Source organism: Sorex araneus, chromosome 7 (genome assembly GCF_027595985.1).
Source record: "Sorex araneus isolate mSorAra2 chromosome 7, mSorAra2.pri, whole genome shotgun sequence".
Lineage (NCBI taxonomy): Eukaryota > Metazoa > Chordata > Mammalia > Eulipotyphla > Soricidae > Sorex > Sorex araneus.
The window spans coordinates 37,647,515-37,671,484 of record NC_073308.1 but is presented as its reverse complement, the minus strand read 5'-3'; the positions used below and the strand labels follow the sequence as shown (position 1 = coordinate 37,671,484).

General features: G+C 46.6%; 1 protein-coding gene across 2 annotated transcripts in view; it reads right to left on the bottom strand.

The window, feature by feature from the left end:
• Nucleotides 1-11,433: 11,433 nt before the first annotated feature.
• The window catches only part of MDM4 (MDM4 regulator of p53), a 38,535-nt gene continuing 25,998 nt past the window's right edge, over nucleotides 11,434-23,970 (bottom strand). The window contains exons 8-11 of one of the 2 annotated variants that reach the window (XM_055144504.1): nucleotides 22,951-23,111; nucleotides 20,197-20,340; nucleotides 19,216-19,296; nucleotides 11,434-18,242 (exon numbers count right to left, since the gene is read on the bottom strand). In XM_055144504.1, the coding sequence (XP_055000479.1) occupies nucleotides 17,670-18,242; nucleotides 19,216-19,296; nucleotides 20,197-20,340; nucleotides 22,951-23,111 (959 nt within the window). In that variant the 3' untranslated portion in view covers nucleotides 11,434-17,669. Of the gene's footprint in view, nucleotides 18,243-19,215; nucleotides 19,297-20,196; nucleotides 20,341-22,950; nucleotides 23,112-23,970 lie in introns of those variants that run through there. The other variant, XR_008631053.1, reaches the window with a different exon arrangement.

The window sequence follows — 23,970 nt, the reverse complement described above, 5'->3', positions numbered from 1 at the left end:
GCGGCTGGTGCCGGGAACCTCAGCTGAGCGAACCGAGGCAGCTGGAGCGTGTAAACTGCCACCAGGCCCAGGGCTTCTCTCCCCACCCCGCCCCTGGAGGGCTCAAAGGGCTGTGTCTGCGATGCATGCGGGACCCCCGTCCCATCCAGGGTCCCATGCGGAGCCACCCCTAAGACTGTCTCCAGATTATGAAGAAAAGGCTGAGCGCAGGCCGGGGTGGGGCAGTCGGACTCAGCACCACAGTCCTCCCCCCGCCCCCTCCCCCCGACCCGTGCTGACCCCCAAGGTCCCACCGCCCCAGCACCAACAGGATCAGGAATGGCTGCTCACACCCCTGCGAAAGAGAAAGAAAAATAACGAACCCCCCCTCAGGGGCCTGGGCTGGCAGCCCTGGAGACCGTGGTCGGGCTCTGGCGTGTTTGCGCTCGGCCCTAGGATTCCAGAATCTTCTGGCAGAGGAGTCTATCCCAGCGGCCAGGCCAGGCCAGGTCAAAGAGCCAGTGGTGCCTTAGTGCTTCAGCCAACCAGCACGAGGGGCACAGATACCACCGCCCACGGGGAGGGTTCGGAGAGGGCCTGGTCCAGTCCACAGACTGGTCAGTTGCCTGTGGTCATTTATGGCGGCCCAACTTTAAGACACTGGGAACTAATCCTTTCTCCCTGCCACAGACAATTCCTCTTAACACCTGACTTTGTGGGCTGGAGCAACAGTACATGGTTATTTTATTTTTTTATTTTTTATTTTTTGCTTTTCGGGTCACACCCGGCGATGCATAGTGGTTACTCCTGGCTCTGCACTCAGGAATTACCCCTGGCGGTGCTCAGGGGACCATATGGGATGCTGGGATTAGAACCCGGGTCGGCCGCGTGCAAGGCAAACGCCCTACCTGCTGTGCTATCGCTCCAGCCCAACAGTACATGGTTAAAGCACCTGCTTGCACGTGGCCAACTTGGGTTTGATCTCCAGCACCCCATATGGTCCCCAGAGCACCCCCAGAAGTGATTCTTTAGCACAGAGCCAGGAATCAGCCCTGAGCACCACCAGTTATGGCCCCCAAACCAAAACTGATCAACAGATCAATACCCCGGCCAGCACAGCAGTGTTAATGCCCCTTTATGGGCCTGGGTGATGATGGTGGTTCCAACCAGCATGTGGACCACCTCTGCCCTCCCTTTGGGGGCTCGAGAGAGGTCTGGTGTTATGATGACTGGGGCAATGAGCAGGCTCAGAAATGCCAGCCACCCTCAAGGCCAGCGAGAGCCCCACACAAGAGCCAAACTTGGTCTCATTCTAAATGCTACTCACGGGGCTGAGGGAACGGCTACTAGTCAAAAACAGCCACCTTCAGCCACACCCTCACAGCTGCTGCTGTGCCTACAGCTGGACTCTACCACCTCACGACTGAGCTCCACAGAGGTGCCAAACTCCTAAAAACTTCAGGTACACCGGGTTATTTGTTGGCTGTGAATTAAAAAAAAAAAAAAAAAAAAGCATGGGTTCGGGCGTGCAGGACTCAAGCGTTTAGTGGCCAAAAACCGTTTCCCTGGCCAGCCCATGATGGCAACGGACAAAGGACGGGGGGTCCAGAGGAACCAGGCCCTAGGCTGGTCAGTAGACAGTTTATTTCTCTCTCCTCCCCTGCGTAGTCTGATCTCTCCCTTACTGCGCAATCGTAGTCGTAGTTTTGGTCGTAGACCCACTCGTCACAGTTCCATCGTCCTAGTCTCCCTGTAGACCTCAAAGTCCTCTACCCCGTTGCAGATTCTTCCTCATCTCGTGGCAGTCTCACGGTCCTCTACTTTCAGTCATCTAGTCCTCCTTCTAGTCCTCAAAGTCCCAAAGTCTCTGAAGTCTCAGTTCTCATCCTCCTCCTTCCCCTCACAGCAAGCATCCTTACACAGGAATCACGAAGGGTGTTGGTACACATTGGTGGGGTTGAATTTTGCCGTAACATCAAAGGTAAAGCCCCTCCTTCAGGAGATTAACTCAAGGGCAAAATCTCATCTGAGGGCTCAACACTCCAGATTACTAGGAGATCCGCTCAAGGGCGGGATCCATCTAGGGTGGTTTGCTTTCTCCTTTCCTCAGCTAATGATCCATTTAAACTATCATAGTAAATTTACTTCTTATAATATCTTTAGTCATTTTGTATGAACAGAGTATGAGATACATTAAGCTTAAAGGTTGGCTCTTCCTGGGGACATCTCGCTATATACTCCAGGCCACAGTTCCCAGGCCAGGTTAGTCTTTCCTAATCCTGGCAGGGTCCTTTTTCAGTTACCACCTTCACCATGTAACCTCACTGCCCAGTTAGATATCCTGGTTATGACAGAGTTTTTTCCATGATTATGCTCTTAACTTATGCTTATGGTGCTTAGCTTGTCTCCTTTTGATGCCAGGGTAGCTTTCAGCATGCCCTGGGTCCATCCAGTCCCTCTGTCAGGACCTCGCTTTTGGAGTGCTAGGAACTAAGGGCAACTGAAGCTTATGTCAAGTAAATATGAATGCTCAGGAGTAAATACTATTTTGGAGTCAATGAGTTCCCATGTTACAAAGCATAGAATGAACTGTCTTCCTGTGTCTATACAAAAAAAAAACATTGCTAAATAAACCATGCAAAGGACATAAAAGAAAGAGAAAAGCAATATAGGATTATTAATGCTTGATGGAATTGGCTGTGTCTCAGGGGCACTGTTCTGGGAGTAGCTCAATAAACCTAAGCTCCCTGAAGGAGGAGCAAAGACAACCCAATGTTATCCAACAGCTGACAATTCTGGGGCTTCTCAGAATGGGGGTGGGTAACCTCCCTCTCAGCCCTCCTGCACTTTCAGAAGCTCCCGAAGCCACACCCACATTCCACCACCTTCACCATGTAACCTCACTGCCCAGTTAGATATTCTGGATTTTCTGGAGCATGCACAGCTGTGTGACATCTGCAAAACTCTCGAATATTAGCATCCCAGCCAGAGCTCACCAGATTGGAAGAGGATGTACCCTAGAAGTCAATTAAGCTCAATTAGCAAAAACATTAAGACAGAAGGCTCAACTAGCAACAATAGCTTAGTAAACCCGCAGACAAGGACTTAATGTTCCCAGGATGAATACAATAATTTTCACATATTTTCTTTTACTGGAGTATTTTTTTAAATCATCCCATTAGCCATCCATTAGTAATAAGCAATATAAAAATGAATTATTTTGGGCTGGCCTGGATCGATAGCACAGCAGTAGGGCATTCGCCTTTCACGTGGCTGACCCGTGTTTGATTCCTCTGCCCCTCTCGAAGAGCCCGGCAAGCTACCGAGAGTATGGAGCCCACATGGCAGAGCCTGGCAAGCTACCCATGGTGTATTGGATATGCCAAAAACAGTAACAATAAGTCTCACAATGAGAGACGTTACTGGTGCCCGCTCGAACAAAATGTTGGGCTTGCTACAGGGGCAGGTTTGAGGGGTGGTTGGGGAAGTGAAGACAGTGGTGGAGGGACAGTGGCAGTGGTGGTGGGACTGGTGTTGGAATATTGAAGGCCTGCAACAAACGCAGCATGAACCACTTTGTAAACCTCAGTGTTTAAATAAAGTGGAAAGAGGGGGGGAAAAAACAAAGAGCTGCCGTGGGGCTGGAGTGACAGCACAGTAGGTGAGGTGTTGGCCTTACACATGGCTTACCTGGATTCAATCCCCGGCACCCCATATGGTCTCCCGAGCACCACCAGGAGTAATTCCTGAGTGCAGAGCCAGGAAGAACCGCTGAGCATTGCCGGGTGTGACCCAAAATCAAAACAAAAAGCACCTGCCTTGTAAGCGCGAGGCCATGAGTTTGATCCCCAGTACCACCCACATGCTGAGGTCCCAGCAGCTCCTCCGTCAGGGACAGCCCGTCAGACATGTGTGCAAGCACCACAATCCAACCGCCCCACAACAACAGGCTCAAAAGGGAGGTGCGAACTGAAATTAAGTAATAAATGCCAGGGCCAGAGCGATAGTACTGCAGGTAGGCGCTTGTCTTGCATGTGGCTGACCTGGGTTTGATTCCTGGCACTCTGAGCCTGCCAGGAGCAACTCCTGAGCATCGCCGGGTGTGACCCTAAAACAAAAACAAAATAATGATAATAATAATAATGAACGCCATCATGGAGATACATGGACTCCAATGGAATACTGGCTGATTTATACGTTAAGCTTTAAGTTAAGCTCCATCTTTAAGTTAAGCTCAGGTAGCTGTCTCTGTAAATAAAACAGGAACGCTGACTGGAGAGACTGCACTGGGGTTCAGGCTCTGGATCTCACCCCTACACCGCAGGGCTCCCCAGAACTACAGGGGCGAGCCCTAAACACAGACCCAGGCGCAGCCTCCAAGCACTGCTACCTGTAGCCCAAAAGCAAAAAAAAAAAAAAACAAAATTAAAGGGATCACATCACATTCACACAGCACTACTTTACCTGTGTAACAGTTACAGATATCACGAGATGAAAGAGATCCTTAACACCCCCCACCCTCCCCTAAGCCCCCCCACAGCCCCCAAACAAGTGCGAGCCAGAAAGGTCTGGTCAGAGATGTAGAGACGGAATGCTGAAAACTAGTACTTGTCATCTCCATAGAACCCAGCTGAACTGCCACTCTCCAGTTCAGCGGCTCTGCTCGTGCAGTTTCTCAGCCCTCCACAACGAAAAGTTGGGATTGCTGGACTCCCTGTCCGGCGTGCCCATGGCTGGTTCATGTCCTGCAGACCTTCTAGTCCTGGCACCCCACACAGCACCCCACAGCACCCGGCCGAGACCGTGCTTCCTCCCGGCAGGTCACAGCGGCTGCAGGACACATGCTCCTCACGGTGTCTCTGCCCCCTCTGAGGTCTGTGGCGTCTGAGGGAGGCTGGGTGGTGGCTTCGGCTTCTGCTTCCTGGCCCCCTTCCTCAGACAATCTCCACGGAGCACAGACCTGTGGGAGGGAGCCTCCCCTCACGGGCCTCTCGTCACAGCAGGGCTCTGCCGAGGCCTGGAGAGAAACCCCTGCCTTCTGTGTGGGGGGAGAGGCTGGCCAGAGCAGGCAGTTCAGATCATTTGAATAAACCAGCAAGAAAGAACTGCGGCAGCTTACGGCAGAAAGAGCGATGCGTAGCTAGGCTACAGAGAGACTGAGACATGAACAAAATAGAGTAGAAACAGAATTATCTTGGTGGGGAGCCAGCGCGATAGAACAGCAGGGAGGGGGCTTGCCGTGCCCATGTCTGATCCAGGTTCGATCCCCGGCAATGCCATATGGTTCCCTGAGCACTGCCAGGAGTGATTCCTGAGGGCAGAGTCAAGAGTTAGCCCAGAGCACCACCAGGTTGGGGCCCCAAACAAAAGATTCGCTTGGGGGGTCGTATGGAATTACAGTAGTCCAGATTTCCATCCTGGAGTTAATCAAAATGTAAAAAATGATTCCTCCAAGCACCAGGAATAAGATATTCCTGTCTTATTCAGATAGGAATAAGAATCAAGATTTGAACCTAGGGGGTTAATTATGTTGTTTCAAAAGGCAAAGAATCTTCCTTTCAAAGACTGCTTCATGAGCGGAGGGGAGAAGGCAGATGGAATAGAGAAGGGATGACTAAGAAAATGATGGCTGGAGGAACCAGTTGGGATGAGAGATGTATGCCGAAAGTAGATAATGGACCAAACATGATGGCCTCTCAGTGTCTGTGTTGCAAGCCATAATACCCAAAAGTAGAGAGAGAGTATGGGGAATATTGTCTGCCATGGAGGCAGGGGGAGGGTGGGAAAGGGGCATATACCCGGGATATTGGTGGTGGGGAATGTGCACTGGTGGAGGGATGGGTGTTTGATCATTGTGTGATTGTAACCCAAACATGAAAGCTTGTAACTATCTCAATGATTCAATAAAATTTTTTTAAAAAGAAAATCCATCGTGTGAATTTAAAATGTTTAAAGTCTGAAAATTAAGTGTTATAATGAAAGATTCCTAATGCCATTTATCCTATTAAGAGCCTATATTAAAGGAAGTTTCATTGTTGTGCTTCAAAAAAAAAAAATTCCTTTCAGATGTTATGTTACTGGTGCCCCCTGGTGGAAAACTGGGGTTACTGCTGGTGGTTAGAGGACAGAGCCGTGATTGGTCCTCAGGTTGGAGGATGCTGGAACCTAATGGGATGTAAGAGAAGGTGACATCCCTCAGAAGCACCACCTCATTTGTCCTCATTCGCCCACCTGAGCAGCCTAAGATCAGCCAGGAAGGTAGCTAAGCGGCAGCATCTCTACTTCAATGCAAAGGAGTACTCAGATAGGGTCACGCTGACAGATGCTTCAAACAACAGAGAGAGGGGTGGGGGAAAAAGAAAGAGATGAGAGGTAGGGGAGAGAGGACAAGAGGGAGTGATGGTACAGGTGAGGCGCTTAACGAGACAGTCCCAATTCAACACCCAACATCATCTGTGGTCCCCCAGCCCCCAACACGAATGAGCCCAGAACGCAGTGAGGAGTGAGCCCTGAGCACTGCTGAGTGTGGCTAAAAATAAACAAGGGGGGTGGGGTGGGGAGCGAGTGAGAGAGAAAAGGAGGAGGAGAGAAGGGGAGTCGGGGCAGAGTGAACTTTGCTGGCGGTTAACATTTCCCCACTCGGAGCACTGGAAGGCTCCAGCCCCTAATCTTGATAGGAAAGCATAGTTAACTTCCTCCTGGTGATTCCACGGCTTCTTTTATTAAAGGCTGACAATGAAGAATCCTGGTGTGAGAGAGAGAAGGCAAGATGACGTCACCCAGATCGAATGTGATAATTCACCCAGATCAATACTTGATCTCACCTCCCCTTTGTAAAGGGTGTTGAATAAATGACCTTGAAGTTACTTAAGGGCATTAAACAAAAACCCTTGCCCGTTGCTTGTCTGTGCCTGCATGGCCACGACCCAGGTTTAAACCCCCAGCACCACCCACGGTTGGTGCCCTGAGCGCCAGAGGCCACAGCTGAGCGTGGCAAGGACTAAGCCCTGAGCACCTCCACTGTGGCCCAGCTCTCCCCACCCCCCAAAACTTGCCCTATACCTGAAACCAACACTCGGCCCTCTCTCCCTTCTCTCTAGCCCTGAGTGGTGTTCCTGTCTCTGAGTAAACGGCCTCTGCTTCACTGAAACGAGTCCAGCAGAACAAACTAGAAATCTGGTCTGGCCATGACGCTTCATGAACTTCTCCCTTCGTCCCTACAGAGCACAGTAGCCTGGAACTCGGGTGGTGGGCCTGGGTGTGCTCTTAACCTGTCCTGACACAAGCTCCTCGGAACCTGGAGGGAATTCTGGAAAGGCCGCTGGTTAGGCTCCTCCTAGAGAGCGAACCCCCAGGGGCAAAGACTGGCCTTCTCTCTGGATGATTCGGAGGTGGCCTAAGGCTTGAGAATGGGGTTCTTGTCCTAGGGGCCAGACAGCTCTTCAGGGGGTCCGGAAGTTTCTTGGAAAGAAAATGAAATTTGTTTTTTTGTTTGTTTGTTTTTTTTTTTTTTCTTTTTGGGTCACACCTGGCGATGCTCAGGGGTTTCTCCTGGCTCTGCACTCAGGAATTACTCCTGGCGGTGCTCAGGGGACCATATGGGTTGCTGGGAATTGAACCCGGGTCGCTGTGTGCAAGGCAAACGCCCTCCTCGCTGTGCTATTGCTCCAGCCCCAAGAAAAGGAAATCTGGTCGCGAGGCAAGGCAGCGCCCACCCTCAGCTTGTGAAGCGTCCTGTGTCTTCCCCTGTCCTCCAGCCCACCCGACCCAGACCTGCACCTTTCTCCTCCAGTTCTTGACACCTTCTCTATCCCACCCCACTCTGCTCCTGCCTCGTCCACACGGAACTCGGGTCGTCCCAAACGCCAGCTTCCCCCCATCTTTGACACACTTCCCATCCTCAACTTGACTCCTTCCAATACAGCTGCTGCTTCTGTCTTCAAGGAGGCTGTCCCTACACGCCGGACTACAGAGCGCCCTTTGCTTCTCCTAGCACGTGATCTTCCAAACAACATTCACCAGGCAAACGTTGTCTAACTTGGTAGTTTCCCTACGCTGTCAGACAGCCGCTAGCACCGCCCTCCCTGTGTCCCCACACCTACACAGTACCAGACCCATCACAGTTACACCTACAGGCCTGGTCTCTCCAGAAGTCCAGTTCCGATGGGGTCGTATACATAAAGCCAACAGCCCAAACCTAACGCCCCAGTTTCTCCTACTTCACCATCCTGCCGGACCTTACGCTCCTGTCTCAGTGCATAGCACCGTCATCCACAATTTCCAACCCTGACCGTTCCCTCCCCCCACACCCACACTCACTCTTGTATGAAACCTGTCACTTCCACCCTCATTTCTCAAATCGAGTTTTAGATTTTTGTCCGAGACGGTGCTTTGTGAAATCACTGCTTTGGCTCTGAAATTTGCCTGTTACCCTGCATAAGTTCATCTCCCTCCGCCTCCTGGAATAACAGATTTCATCAGCACCTACTAAGTGCTCAGTCTATGTTGTCTATTGCCCTGCTTCTCAGGCCCTGCCACTCCCGTTTGCATCCCAGACATCCCCAGCCCTTCCCAACAACGCAGCCTGAAGGATCCTTCAGAAACTCGAGTACTAGGCTCCTGTCTGAACTGCTTTCACGGCTCTGCACTGCCTTCAAACTTCACATCTGCCCCTGCAATACTTCCTTCTCTTAGTTCCGTCCTGTGCCTCGGTTTTACAGAACATTCCCCAGGCAACCCTTCTCACTTTCAGTTCTTACTGCTTCTGTGGCTGTGTGGAAACTGTCTCACAGCCTCATCTCTCAGCTACGGACAGCAGCTTCCGGTTCAGAGGTCCCAGTACTAAGCAAAATGGGGTTGTATTACTTGATAAGTATTTGTTTTTAATAAATTAATACATTTAGTATTAATGGCACTGCTTGGGGAGACCATACGCCTATTGTGTTCAAACCGTAGCCACAACCACAGCTGCACACAGAACGAGTGTCTTGAAACCTGCTTTCATTTTTAAACACTGTCCCTAATACGTCCAGAACTATCCCCCCGGTCTCCTCATGTAGGTACACACTATTTATATCTACGGCGGGCACACACCTATGAAGGCTGCCCCGCGTCCCCGAAATTGTGCAGTGTTGACACCAATCTGTACCAACTCACATGGTGGCCCGTGCTCAGGACTGCCAGTCATTTCACTCACCTGAATGGCTTCAGCAGTGAGCACACAGAACACTTAGTGGAGGGGCCGGAGAGATAGCACAGCGGGTAGGGCGTTTGCCTTGCACGCGGCCGACCCAGGTTTGATCCCCGGCATCCCATATGGTCCCCCAAGCACCGCCAGGAGTAATTCCTGAGTGCAAAGCCAGGAGTAACCCCTGAGCATCGCTGGGTGTGACCCAAAAAGCAAAAAAAAAACACTTAGTGGAGTAAGGTCTCTTCTTTGGGGGCTAGAGTGATAGCACAGCGGGTAGGGTGTTTGCCTTGCACGCGGCCAACCCGGGTTCGATTCCCAGCATCCCATATGGTCCCCTGAGCACGGCCAGGGGTAATTCCTGAGTGCAGAGCCAGGAGTGACCCCTGAGCATCGCTGGGTGTGACCCAAAAAGAAAAAAAAAAAAAGGATCTCTTCTTTGCCATCCCCCCCATTCCCCGCCCCCAAAGAACAGAATCTGGAACTGGAGAGATTGAAGCATTAAGGCACATGTAGCCTGCCCTGGTTCAACCCCCAGCACAACAGACGGTTCCAGAGTACCACTGGCAGTGACCCCTAAGCAGAACCAGAAGTAGCCCCTTAGCACTGCTGGTGTGGCCTCACCTGCACTCCCCCAAAGAAACAGAAATTTAAAGGCCAGGGCCCAGGGTCTTCAATGAAGCTCCCTAAAGCGCAAGGCAAGTGCCCGAGCCATGGACTCTGGACCCCCATCAGCTTTTCCAGGGCTATACTCCCCCCAAGTTTAACTCTCTCTGCTAGAGACACCCCCCCCCAGACATTGAGGTTAACCCTCAGCAGCCCTCATACTAGCCCCAACTGAAAAACACAATCAAGAGATAAAGGGAGAGAACACGCAGTTAAATTGCTCTCTTTACATATGTTCAGTCCCCAGCATCCCAGATGAGCCTCCAGGAGTGATCCCTGAGCACCACCGGGTGTGGCAAAAAGAAAAAGTTGGGTTGGAGGGGTAGTACAGCAGGTAGGGCATTTTCTTTGCATACAGCCAGCCCAGACTCAATCCCTGCACCACCTATGGTCCCCTGAGCCCTACCAAGGTGATCCCTGAGCACAACTGCTGTGGCCCAAAAACCAAAAGACAGAAAAATACAATACATACACCTGACCACCCTGTAAACCAAATACAAAAGCAAATCAACCAGATACATAATACAGGGGGTAGGCCGTATAGGGGTGTGTGCACGCGCGCGCGCTTACCTTGCATGCAGTCAATCACCATCACCGTGTGTGTGTGTGTGTGTGTGTTTACCTTGCATGCAATCACCATCACCAAGTGTGTGTTTGTGTGTGTTTACCTTGCATGCAGTCAATCACCATCACCAAGTGTGTTTGTGTGTGTTTACCTTGCATGCAGTCAATCACCATCACCGTGTGTATGTGTTTACCTTGCATGCAATCACCATCACCAAGTGTGTGTGTGTGTGTGTGTGTGTGTTTACCTTGCATGCAATCACCATCACCAAGTGTGTGTGTGTGTGTGTGTGTGTGTGTGTGTGTGTGTGTGTACCTTGCATGCAGTCAATCACCATCACCAAGCCAAGAGTAAGATCCAAACATAGCCAGGTATGGTCAAAAAATCAAATTAAAAAAAAGGGGAGGGGGGCAATCTTCCTATCTCCCCCCTTGAAATTTCTCCGGGAGCCATCATGGACGGCTGAGAAGAGCGTGGCATATTTGGGCCCAGAGACTTACCTTGGACCTCTTGATACGCAGATCCTAGGAAACACCTTGCTCTCAAGGGCTGGTAGAAAAATGACACAACTACACAGCGAACGCAACTCAGTGGTCAAAAAAACAATCAAAATAACCAACAAACACTTCTGCCAAAGTCTGAGGTTTTCAGGGCTGGTGTGATAGCACAGCGGGTAGGGCGTTTGCCTTGCACGCAGCCAACCCGGGTTCGATTCCCAGCATCCCATATGGTCCCCTGAGCACTGCCAGGGATAATTCCTGAGTGCAGGGCCAGGAGTGACCCCTGAGCATCGCTGGGTGTGACCCAAAAAGCAAAAAAAAAATTTAAAGTCTGAGGTTTTCTTCTATACTTGCAATCGAAGAGTTAAGGACAGCAATTAAGTATAATCTGGGAATTAACTCTCAGAGGTAGGGGTCCCATAACTTTATCACAAAATTTCTTCATCCACAACCACACCAAGACTGAATATAAGGACTAAAAATGAGATGCTGCTACAGTGTAAAATTACTTATTTCTCCAATAATGACACCACAAATGGCAAAATAAAAGATATTTAATGCACAAAAAATTTACAATCAAATCAACAGGCATAGAAAGCATTACATAGTGCAAACACCAAAAAGATACAGAGCAATCCATGTCCGTGCTTATAATGATTAAGTAAGACCATACGGGAAATGTCTCCTTTCCTCATTTAGTGAGCTGGCAACTACCCTCAAAGGTATTTTTAACTGCCTTTTTTCTTCCCACCTTATGAAACTCCAGTTGCTACTTCTGTTCATTATGACTACCTGATCAGGTGTTACTTGGAAAATTGCACGTTTTTTCCTGTTGCCCTGCTAAGCAGATATAAAGGGGAGATTATGCTCAGCTACCTAGACATGAGGTAAGCTTATCTACCAAGGTTAACAACTTCTAATATTTGACTCCTGGAAGCTACAGCTTCTTAAGCTGCTCCACCATCTTCAAACCCCACAACAAACAATGAGGTAGAAAGAGTAGTAGTATGTGTACTCATCTCACAGCTGAGAGAAATGGAACCTGTGAGGCTGGGGGTGTGGCTTACCGGCCAACCACTAGCTTTGCATGTGTGAAGCCATGGGTTTGATCCCTCACAACACACACACACACACACACACACACACACACACACACACACACACACACACACACACACACACACACACACACACACGCTCGCTCGCTCGCACACAGACACAGCTTAATATGGTTGAGAAAGGGACTCAAGATAGTATTTACTCCCTACCCTATCCAAGAAGGCACTTAACAGTTCCTAGCTGTAGTCTGAATGAGAACGTCTTATTCAGAGACAAGTGCTGAGCTAAGGGGTAGCTGATTTCCCTGACTCTCCCATTTGATACACAGAGGATGTCCTGGGCCATAAGAAGCTTTATGTGAAACAGCAGCTCTGGCGTCTCACCTTCCTCTTGCTGCTGGAGCCCACGCCCTTATCCTGCAGCAGAAGCACTCGGCACTGGGAGAGACGCCTAAATCTCACACTCTTGCTACAACCACCAAAGGGGTGACAGAGAAGGCCTTTGGTATAAAAACAATATCCAGAAAGAGATTAAAAAACGTGTAACTCCATGGTAAAAGAGCAACAGTCGGGGAAATGGCAGGTAAGTGTCTGACATCAAAGTACTGTTTAAACAACTAACTTGGGTTAAGAAATTAGATGCTCTTATAAATGGTTTTACAAATGATGCCAATTGTCACTACCGCATTTACCAAATGGCAGCCAACTGTTGTGAGAAAGGAAATTACCGAGATAGCAAAGTTGGCTCTTTTCTAGGACCTCTGGCCTTCCGACTCGCAGTGCTGAGGATTCTCCGATCCTACTGTGCTCTCGAAAGCCTGTCAGGGTCCTGCGTGGAGGAAAATCACTGCTAGAGCGGCAGCACCTTGGGCTGAAAGTCGCCAAGAAGCTCAAATTGTTTTTCTGCAGATGACCATTTCCCCGTAACATCCTTATTCAAAAGCCTCCTGACAGAGGTACGGTGGACCCACACTTCAACTCACTGCAACATTTTAACAACTATTGTCATTTAACATTTTAACAATTATTGTCACCAATAATAGCATTGCTTATGATTGCACATTCATTGCACCAAAGGATCTCAAAATGCTCACGGGACATTCTCCCATAGGAGAAAAAATTGGACAGCTCCTAAAAAGAAGAAAGGGGGGAAAAAAATAGCTGTAGCAAACAAGGAAAGCTCTGTCAACAGAAAGGACATCTTAAAGTCATCTGGAAAAATCCCCATGGGAGTTCTCAGGCCACGTGAACCCACCGCCTCACATTCTCATTTCCAGTTTAACTTCAACTCTTCTCATCTCAAATCTGGGAAATTCCAGCAAAGTAGACCTTACTAAGGCAGTGCAAAATTCCAGACATTTGTAAACATCGTACATTTTACATTTGGCACAGGAGGGAGTTCGCAGGTTCCTTTGTCTCTGAAATGTATACCCTACACACTATGGTTACTACTCACAAAGTCATTTGACAGCACTGGGAGTGCATGCAGGCATATGTGCATCCACAAACGAAGAACCAGCAAAAATGGGAGACCCGTGTTCTTTAGGACACAGGTATGAACAATTTAAAAAGATACTTGGCTAAAGAGAAAACAGTAAGTTCACAGTATCTAAAACTGCATATTTCTAGACATCAACATAACTGGGAAAGAAAAACAATATAGCTGGTTAACAAGTTTTCTACTTTGTGAAGAGAATCAAGAGGTAACACTATAACAGCCTTGTAGAACCCAAGATCTAACATGCAACAATTGTTATCAATGACTTTTCAAAGATATCATTGCATTGAATCTCCATTTTAAAAGTTTCCACATGATCCTGACCTTTAAAAATAAACTCTTATAAACAAAGTAACATACTACAAAGCATTATAGACAACTAAACATAAATTATAACTTAAATATAACGCGTAAGTCAAAGGCTTGGCAGTGAGTCTTAGTTCTAGAAAAGTTCGTGGCAGTTGGAGGCTGGCCAGGCTGGGCCCTAGGTCACTTTCAGCCAACAATGGGAACTTTCGCTATCCCACAGACGGACCATGGGAAAACTGTGGTAGCCTTGGGCTAACTAAGATCCTTATAAACTTTGATTTAAGTATTAAATACTAAAGCAAACCAAACATTAGGAAGTACAAGAAAAGGGAGCTGAGATGAAAGTGTTTTTAGCTGAAATCTAGAAATTCACTGGTTTTCTAACACTTTTGCTATGAACATTTTGTGCAGATACGATGATCGTGAATGTTAATCACTAAGTTGAGGCTAATACTGGATGATGTTATCCAAGCCAATGGCCTAGGAATGTAACTGTGAACACCACTGAAGTACTGATGTACTTTACCAGATCCTTTTCTCACAGTCGAGACTTAACTGAAGTAGAGCTCACCTATGAACTAGGATGGCAAGGATTTGAGTCCCAGTGAAGGTATCTGAGAACAGAGACCGTCCAGATAAGTACTGGAAACTAGGGACTAAGCACCACTGCGCCCAGAAAGCCAGAGAATATGGTTACTTAAGATGAATGGTAGTGTTTGGAAGTCTAGTTATCCCTTGACCTTGCAGTAGTACACTATGGAGACTTCACGTACAACCACGTCGTTTCAGTGGCCGTGAATAAAATACACCCGTACCGCACAGAATTGCTCCCACAGAGCACTACTCAGGTCCACAACCCTCTATAGGGGAATCAAACCCAGGAACCCGCCACAGCACTGAAAACAGAACAAAATTTTAAGAATCTATCATGATGGGTCTGTTTCTTGAAAGACGTGATTGAGCTTAAAAAAAAAGAAAAGTGTCATTTAGGATCTTCTAAGCAATGTGTGTGGTGCAGAGAAAACTGCAAGCGAACAGAAGGGGAAGGGAGAGGAGCGCTGAGACGCATGGTGCAGACTGGAAGAGAACGCAACTGAAATCAACACCAAGGAGCTCAGTTTTCTTAAACTTTCTCTAAATCTACAGAATTATCTAAGGGGAAATCACAGGGTACAAGTGCTGGCACCCAACTTTCCTCTTTATCATTTTCAAAAAGTACTTAATTGGGAAATCAAAACAAAATGCAAGGATATCAGACTATTACAAGTAGAATAAAGGGGAAATAGAGAAGAAAGTAATATAATATTCTAAGGTTTGGGGTTGTTGGGGTTTTTTTTTGTAGGAGAATGGGGGGCGCTGGTTTTTGAATCACACTCAGTGGTATTCAAGGCTTACTCCACGCCCCTCTGCTCAGGGGATCAAGTCACTCTAGCAGGACTCAGGGACTGCCAGGAGTCACCAGGGTCAGCAGTGTGCAAGGCAAATGCTCTACCCACTGTACTATCACCCTGACCCAAACTCTTTAAGGTTTTAGAATATTTACCACAGTCTAGTAAAACACAAACTCAAAAGACTGGTTTTACTTTCAGGGCAAAAGGGAATCTTTGCCCTAAAAACTAGGAAGCCCAACACCCAAGCTACATTCCCAAAGAGGAATACTGGGAGGGAAGGCTTCAGGTTCTGCTATTTGAGTCTTCCTCCCCCTGCAAGAAGTCATCCATCTGGACATATAGGAATATGACTTTCACAGGGCCTTTTCTCTTACAAGAAAGTGCTGAAAGTGACAGTTCTAAAAGTTCTTTTCACTGCAAGTCAGATTCTTGGAGCAAAATAATTGTTATCCCAAATTAAATTAGTAGCACTACTTTTTTTTTTTTTTTTTTTTTTTTTTTTTTGCTTTTTTGGGTCACACCCAGCGATGCACAGGGGTCACTCCTGGCTCGTGCACTCAGGAATTACTCCTGGCGGTGCTCAGGGGACCATATGGGATGCTGGGATTCGAACCCGGGTCGGCCGCGTGCAAGGCAAACGCCCTACCCGCTGTGCTATCACTCCAGCCCCCAGTAGCACTACTTATATACCCCCCCAAAAAAGGAAAAAAAATAATGAGACGTATGACTTCAAGATTGACTCTAAGAAATGGAAATCCCAGGTCCAGACAGGAATGTGTATATATGATAGGGTAAGTGTGTATATGTGTATGTGTGATCAAGAATGTGAGGGTGTGTGTGTGTGTGTGTGTGTGTGTGTGTGTGTGTGTGTGTGTGTGTGTGTGTGTGTGTGTGTGTGTGTGTGTGTGTGTGTGTGTGTGTGTGTGTGTGTGTGTGTATTGGGATATGGCAGCTGAGCTTCTTTTTAACAACCCAGGTGATTCTCAAGATTTTTGTGTTCAGATGATGTCTCACTAGGTCCCTCATTCTCTTCAATTACTTTTCTTTTCACAACTGCCAAACCCTTTCCTATTTTCAAAAGACTGGCTATCATTTACCTAGAATCTCACTGGAGTATTACCCGTGTGTAAAAAATACATCTAGCGATGATATCAAAAGTTTGGAAAAAAGTAGACATCCAGGACTCCCCAGCTGACAGCGAGGCCACAGTAAAACAGCACTTTGGTTCAGATGGTGTGCCTTGTTGGGTCAGAAGAGACACAATCAGACAAGAGTAGAGGGAAGTGGACAGGCTGGTGGAGGGTGGAGGGTGGAGGGCTGTAACTTAACAGGAAACCCTATCACTCACAGTCCTGCAAATCACTGTGACTCCAGCTGGATGGACTTTTTAAAAATTCTTTGCCTTGTTTCTAGAGCAGCAAGTGAAGTTAACCGAGTGACCTCTATTAACACATCTGAATCCAAATTAAAACTAAACGTCTTCTGGGAGAATGTGAAGTTTGATTTGGCTGATTAATGTTACAATCGGCATAGCTAGTTTATCTGACAGGTAGGGCCTTTTCTACAAACCTAATTGTCTCCAAGTTTGATTTCAAAAATACTGTGAATGCACATATACAGTATCTTGGATAGTGTATTTTTTCTATTTGATTTTTAAATGGTAGATGTCAAATTAAACATGTGCAAATGGAAAACAAAGCCAGAGGAAGCCATGACATGGAGAGACTTGCCTGGAAAGGGCAGAGGGAATGTTGAGTGAACACAGCCCACATGCTTGGGCTGGCTACTCAGATGGTCACAATTCATCAGAGGGAAATACTTGTTGGCTCGTCTCAATCTGTCTGGATGTGCAAAAGGGTTTAGGAGTATGTCAGCAAATTGTTGATGCCATTAGTCCAGGACATTTCTTGTTCAGGTTGACTGTGTCGCATTTTGCGGAGGGTGGGGGAAGGAAGTGCTGGAAACTGAACCCCCACACCCCCATACTTTCATGGGAAGCAGACACTCCACCACTGTGCTACATCCCCAGCCCCCAAAAGTCTTGTTTTTCAAGACATTTGGGATCTTTGAACCATGGCTGGACTGCAACATAAAACGACCTACATCAATGTAACCTAATAACACAGTGTTTTTTCATTGTTAGCTTCAACATTCTCCTAGCCGCCACCTTGGATTTTAAGAACATTCACAAACAGAAAAGAGAAGGAACCAAAATTAGCTCATTAATCTCAAATAATTTAGTGATAAGTGAACGTATTTGCATTTATACTGGCAGCTAATCCATATCTTTGTAGGGAGAATGAATTAAGATAGTTTTCATGTTCATGGAGCCCCAAATTCAAAAGAACTCACTCAAATTCCGCAAACTGTCTGAAAGCAAAAAGCGCCGGGAACAGAGATGTGTTCTATCTGAGGAAATGATCAGTAAAAGGCCCCACTGTGGAGGGATGCTGAATACTGACGTTCTGGTGCACAGCCTGGCCCTGGCATTACTGTTCTGCCATTCACTGGCTCAGCTATGCTATAAAAACCTTAATAACAAATTGAATTTCTTTCTTGCAAATAGGACAGGAAGCCCCAGCCTTTTTTAATCTTCTGGCACAGTGAAAACATGTAACAAGATGACCTGTCCTTCCATGAATAATGTTCCCATCTCGTGGTCTTTTCTCACACAGACTACAAGGCTTCAAGAGATTCTGGCAGTCCTCCATGTTATCCGCGTCTGTCTTCTGGTCACAAAGGTTATCGGATGGTTCTCCCATGCTTGATATGGTCTCCTGGCTTTCTGAACTATGAGCCAAATCCAAGAATTCCATTGAGTTGCAAGGGTCAAAAAGTTTGGCGCTTTCTTCCTTTATATAAACATCTTTAGGTCTAACAACTGGAGCTGATATGGTTCTCCGGCAATCAGGGACATCAATCCCTTCATTTTCTTTCTTTTCTGGTATGGCAGTGATATCGGACGTAGAGAGAGAATGAGTTAATTTAGAACAATCTGAATACCAATCCTTCCTCAGGGCCCAGCAGCGAAAACAGTATCTCTTGCTTGGAGAGTTAAATTTCTTGCACTCAGTACACTGCCACTCATCCTACAAGACAAGTGCAGCCAATTAATATGGTGCCGAGGAAAAAGTGAGTCGAGGATACTTATCTCAATGAAAACCCAGGTATTTCACACCAGTGGTCTAGCCTAGAATTTAAACACAGTTTGCAACTACAGAGAAGAAAGTTTTGGGCAGCGTTATACTTGACAGTGACCCAACTACATTTCAAGTGAGAATCTGATACATCTTTAAGAAAGTGTGATGAATTATTTTAGCTTTCTATTTAGTCTGAGTGAATCCACATTTGCTCTTCCCAACTGACTCCTATTAGGTCATTTCTTCTTGCACAACTTATTTTTTTATTGACCAAGAGGCAAAAGAAGAACAAGAGAACACTCGGTCACTCTTTCCTGCTAATAAATACATACACCCCTAAAACTAGATTCTCATTAATTAGCCTTACACTATTGTAAAGGAATCTAAACTATTTCTAAGCCTTCCTTCTTAATTTTGGCTTCTGAGCATCCTCAGTGGTGCTCAAGGGCCACAGCAGTATTAACTATGCAAGACAAGCAGCTTAGTCCTTGCATTCTTGCTCCTGCACCCCAATGTTTTTAGAAAACCACTAAAAAGGTTATTTTTCTACTCAACAAGGAATTTCTGATAGCTTATGAATCTGTCCTAGCATCAGAGAAGTGCTTAATGGGGAAAGTAGAGCGTAACTATTTTAAATAATTGTGTTCACTGCATGGGATCCAAAGAATTTCAAAAGCAGAGAAAAACCAGAGAGGCATTTATTTATGTCATCCTTTACAAGGGACAGAGAGAATTACATCAACTCACTCCCCTTTCCCCTCAAATTTCAAAAAAAAAAAAAAAATCTCCAATGAAGTATAAATAAACCAACACCTCAACACTTTAGAAAAGGCAGACAGACTTGGGAGTGGGGTCACGGCACACAAGAGAACCACTGGATATTTAGAAGGTACGAAATAACCCTTGACTTAGGTAACCATACCTCAGAGGTAACTTCGACATCAGTTTCATCACTTACAGACTTAGAGTCCTCAAATTCATCATTTTTCCCCACTTCAATCACCTGTAAAGACAAGTCATTACTAAGGCTTACCTATTTAAGACGAGGTTATCACCTAAAAGGTTGAAAAACAAAAAAGAGAGAGACCTAAAAACTTTAACTTGTTATTCATAATTCATGCTCTGGGCAAAGGAGACAGCTCAGTTGAGGGCAGGATCGGAGTGTGAACCCAAAACTGCACTATCACCCCAAGCACAGTCCACTGTGGCCCTGAAGACTTCTCATCACTGGGGGTGGGAGGCCCTCGTGGTCCCCAGCACTGCAAGACCCCATGCAGTTTTCTATACTCAAGCCCGAGTAATGAAACAACTGGTCACTTGGGAGATACTATACACCCACCTAGGTAGTCAAGACAGATACACAGACACACAGACACACACACACACACACAGACACAGACACACAGACACACAGACACACACACACACACGAACAGACCAGAACAACAGAAGAGAATGGAGCAGAAGATTCAAATTTTGTTTCACTCACTAACACAAAATGAGACCAAATATAACTTCCTTCATCCTTACTGGCATTTTAATAGCATAAATGATTAAAAAAGCACCCTAAAGGGTTCCTAAAAAACACTACCCCATATTTAACAGTCTTGGTTAAAATCCAGGCCTTGCACGCAGCTGACCAGATGCATCCCATCTGGTCCCAAGTCCCATCAATAGTGATCCCGGAACACAGAGCCTGGAGAAAGCCCTGAGCACAGACTCTGTGGCCCAGAAACAAAAACAAGAAACACCAAAAGTGAATCTTAAAATTGGCTCTACTACAATATTAAGAGAAGAGAAAGCCCGTGAGATCACTTGTACACACAGGTGCAGACCCGATCGAAAGATCTGAGACAAACACACTCGACACACTAACAGTCCATGTGAAGTTTTCACAACATACCTTTTTTTCTCTCATTTTTCCTACTTCTGATTGTTCAGAATCAGCAGCTTCCACTTTTATTCCAATACCGAACTGCTCTGACACTGAGTCGTTCAAAACCCACAAGTCATCTGTGGTGTCTGAAACAACTGCAGTACCTAGATCCTAACAGAAACACAAACAAACAAGAGCTTTGTAGTCAGAGTTTCATGAGAGTTATGCCAAAGGAAGCATATATATTCCCAGGCAACAAGCCAATATATGTGAACTCAAAACTCAACGTCCGGGCTGGAGAGATAGCACAGCGGGTAGGGCGTTTGCCTTGCACACGGCCGGCGCCGGGTTCAAATCCCAGCATCCCATATGGTCCCCTGAGCACGGCCAGGGGTAATTCCTGAGTGCAGAGCCAGGAGTAACCCCTGTGCATCGCCAGGTGTGACCCAAAAAGAAAAAAAAAAAAAAAAAAAAGCTCAACGTCCAAGGAGCCAGAAAGAGAGTACAGGGGTTAAGGTGTTTATCATTCATCCCTGGCACTGCATCTGACTGCCTGAGCACTGTAGGAGAGATTCCTGAGCACTGTCTGATTTAGCCTAAAAACTCAAACACACACCAAAAACTTCAATATCCCGGGCTGATGAGAGAGCTCCAAGGGTTGGAGGTGCATACTTGGTATGTGAGACCCAGGTTTGATTACCAATATGCATGCTATCTCCAGCACAGCACAGGAGTGGAAAACCGGGGGGGGGGGGGGGGGGAGCCTCAATGTCCTCATTTATCTCCAAAGAACACCTATCCATTCAGCAAACATCTACTAGGTTGGATATAAGCATACCCGGCATTTTCTGTTTCCTTTTTTAACAACCAGTCAGTTTTAACACCTAGAAATACTACAAAACTTAAAGGGTGAAGACTGAGGTAGGCAGATGGCGGCACAAAGGACTGGAGTAGATCCCTTGTATGAGGAAACCTGGATTCTCTACCCGGCACTGTATGGTCCCCCAATATAGCACTCCCCTCCCCACCCTAAAAAGGGGAACAGACTGATAGTTGCTCAACCAACTCAAATCTCATTTCCCCCGCTTCCTTTCCCATAGCTTCTAAGGTAGCATTCTCAGAAGAAAGAAAACACTATTGTGTCATCAAGGTTTATTAGATGGGTGCAGGAGAAAGAGTACAGCAGGGAAGGCTCTTGCCCTCTACACGGCTGCCCAGGTTTGTTCCCTGGTACCCTAAGTGCTCCCCTGAGCCCACTAGGAGTGATCCCTAAAGGAGCAAGTCCTGAGCAGTGCATGGTATGGCCCAAAGAACAAAACAAAGAAAAAGTAAGCAATGTTTGTTATAGAAATGAGCAATACTGGTGGTAATTCAAACCTTGTGTCCTGAACTTTTGTCCACTTTCTCAAAAATTCTTTTAAAAAGTTTTGTTGCGACCAAAAGGATTCGAACCCATGGCCTCACACGAGCAAGACCCTGGGCCCCCATTCAATCTTAAAAAACTTTATATGTACAACTACTTTTCTTTCATCTACAAACATTTTGCGGTATAATTCTGTATGTCTCCATCCCTCTCAGAGAGCCTGGCAAGCTACCTGTAGTGCATTCGATATGCCAAAATCAGTAACAAGTCTCACAATGGAGACATTACTGGTGCCCACTCAAGCAAATCGATGAGCAACGGGATGACAGTGACAGTGAATTCTGTATGTAAGTAGCAAAAAACTTTACTGTTCTTTCATCTATCAAATAAATATTTACTGAAAGCCTACTAAGTGTCAGATACTATTCTAATTACTGGGCAGCAAACAAGAATATTGAGTAATCCAGGGTCAGACAGTACAGGGTTAAGACACACTCAGCTTTGCATCCTGCGTGTCTGCTGACCCTAATTTGAACCCTAAGCACAACATATATTCCCTGAGTCAGGAACAGGTCCTGAACACCACCTGTTAATGGCCCCCCCAAAACTGGAACATCCCCCACCCCTGCAAAAGAATCATGAATAATACAAAACCTTTGAACTTACATTTCAGTGGGGATGTGTAAAACAGACATTAGATACGCAAACAAAATGAACGTGTTTCAGAGAGAATACCAAAAAAGATAAAGGAACAGAACAACAATCAAAGTAAAAAAGTGGTTACATTTTAATGTGCTCCGGATGAACAATCCATAACCTGTCTGAGGAACATTAAACAGAAAAAAACATAATCATAGGGACTGGAGGTCACCTGAACCAGCTGGAAATATGCTTTCAAGCATGCAGGAGGTCATGGTCCGACAGAGCACCACAAGTTCTGTGACAGCATCAAGAGTGAGCTCTCGGCACCGAGCAAGCAACCCTTGAGCACCAGCAGGTATGGCCCCAGAACCAAATATAAACAAAAACACAAAATATATATGGTCCAAGAACCACATGGTCCAAGTAGCTGGTAGAACAACCCCTGAGCCTCAAGTCAGGAAAAACCCTCAATCAGCACTGGGTATGGACCCTAAGCAAACAATCAAAAAACAACTAAAACATATGCCTGGGGGTTGGAGGGAAAGCAACACTGAAGAATCATTTGAATCATGCTGACATATGCAGGTGTTGTGGAAGTCGCTGGATATGGAGGCTGTGCATTTAGAGGAAAGGTCAGAGGACAGGAAAAGCCTACAGATAAATCTGTACACAAAGTTAAGAACACTGAATGAGAACTCAGACTGCACACTGTATGGGCAAGAGCAACGAAGAATGTTACTTTCTCAAAACAAGTTTCCCTCCAACACACGATTTACCTGATTTGTCTGTAAGTCAGTTGAGCCATTACTCCTAGGTGTATAGCTGTTTCTCACGTTTCCTAGAAACCACCACGGCAGACCGGACACATCCCACTCCTCAAACCCAAGGTCCAGGCTGGATGTCTCATCGTGGGCTAAATTTTCTATCAGGTCTTCACCTAGGGCAGAACAGATAACTACTACATAATACTCAGAAATTTTCTCTTTATAATACATATATTTGTTCTCAAGATCTGTGACAAAAATTCTCTAAGTCAGAACCAGACATCAGTCTCTTGGGAGCAGAGCCCAGGTGCTTCCTGCTGTCAGATTCCATTAAAAAAATGATGAACAGGAGGGGCTGGAGCAATAGTACAGCAGGCAGGATGCCTGCCATGTACCTGCCCCACCTGGGTTCAATTCCCAACACCCCATATGGTCCCCAAGTTCTGCCAGGACTGATCCCTGAGGAACAGAGTCAGGCGTCAACCTGAAGCCTCACCAGATGTGTCCCCCAAACCAAAAACAGCATTATCATCATCATCATCCTCCTCCTCATCATCTTCACCATGAGCAGGGACCCTGATCATCACCAGATATGGCCCCTCAAAAAATAAATAAATTCATTAATTAAAAAATAATGAACTGGATGGGGCTGGAGAGATAGTTCAGTAGGTAGGGCCGCTTGCCTTGCACCTGACCTGGGTTCAGTCAATGGTAACTCATTATTGTCCCTTGAGCCCCACCAGGAATAATTCCCAAGTGCAGAGCCATGAGCAAGCCCTGAGTGCAGCCCAAATACATTAAAAAAAAAAAAAAAAAGAATGGGATAGAGAGCTCAACAGAAACAGACTGAGTGTACAAACTGCACGGAAGAGATCCATTTGCGATCCCTGGCACTGCATGGTCCCATGAATATCACCAGGAGTGGCCCCTAAGCACAGAGCCACTGAGACTTGTTGGTTAAGGTCCCAAAACCAAAACAATGAATAAGGAACTTAGAATGATCCCATAGAGATAATATAGCAGATCAGGCAC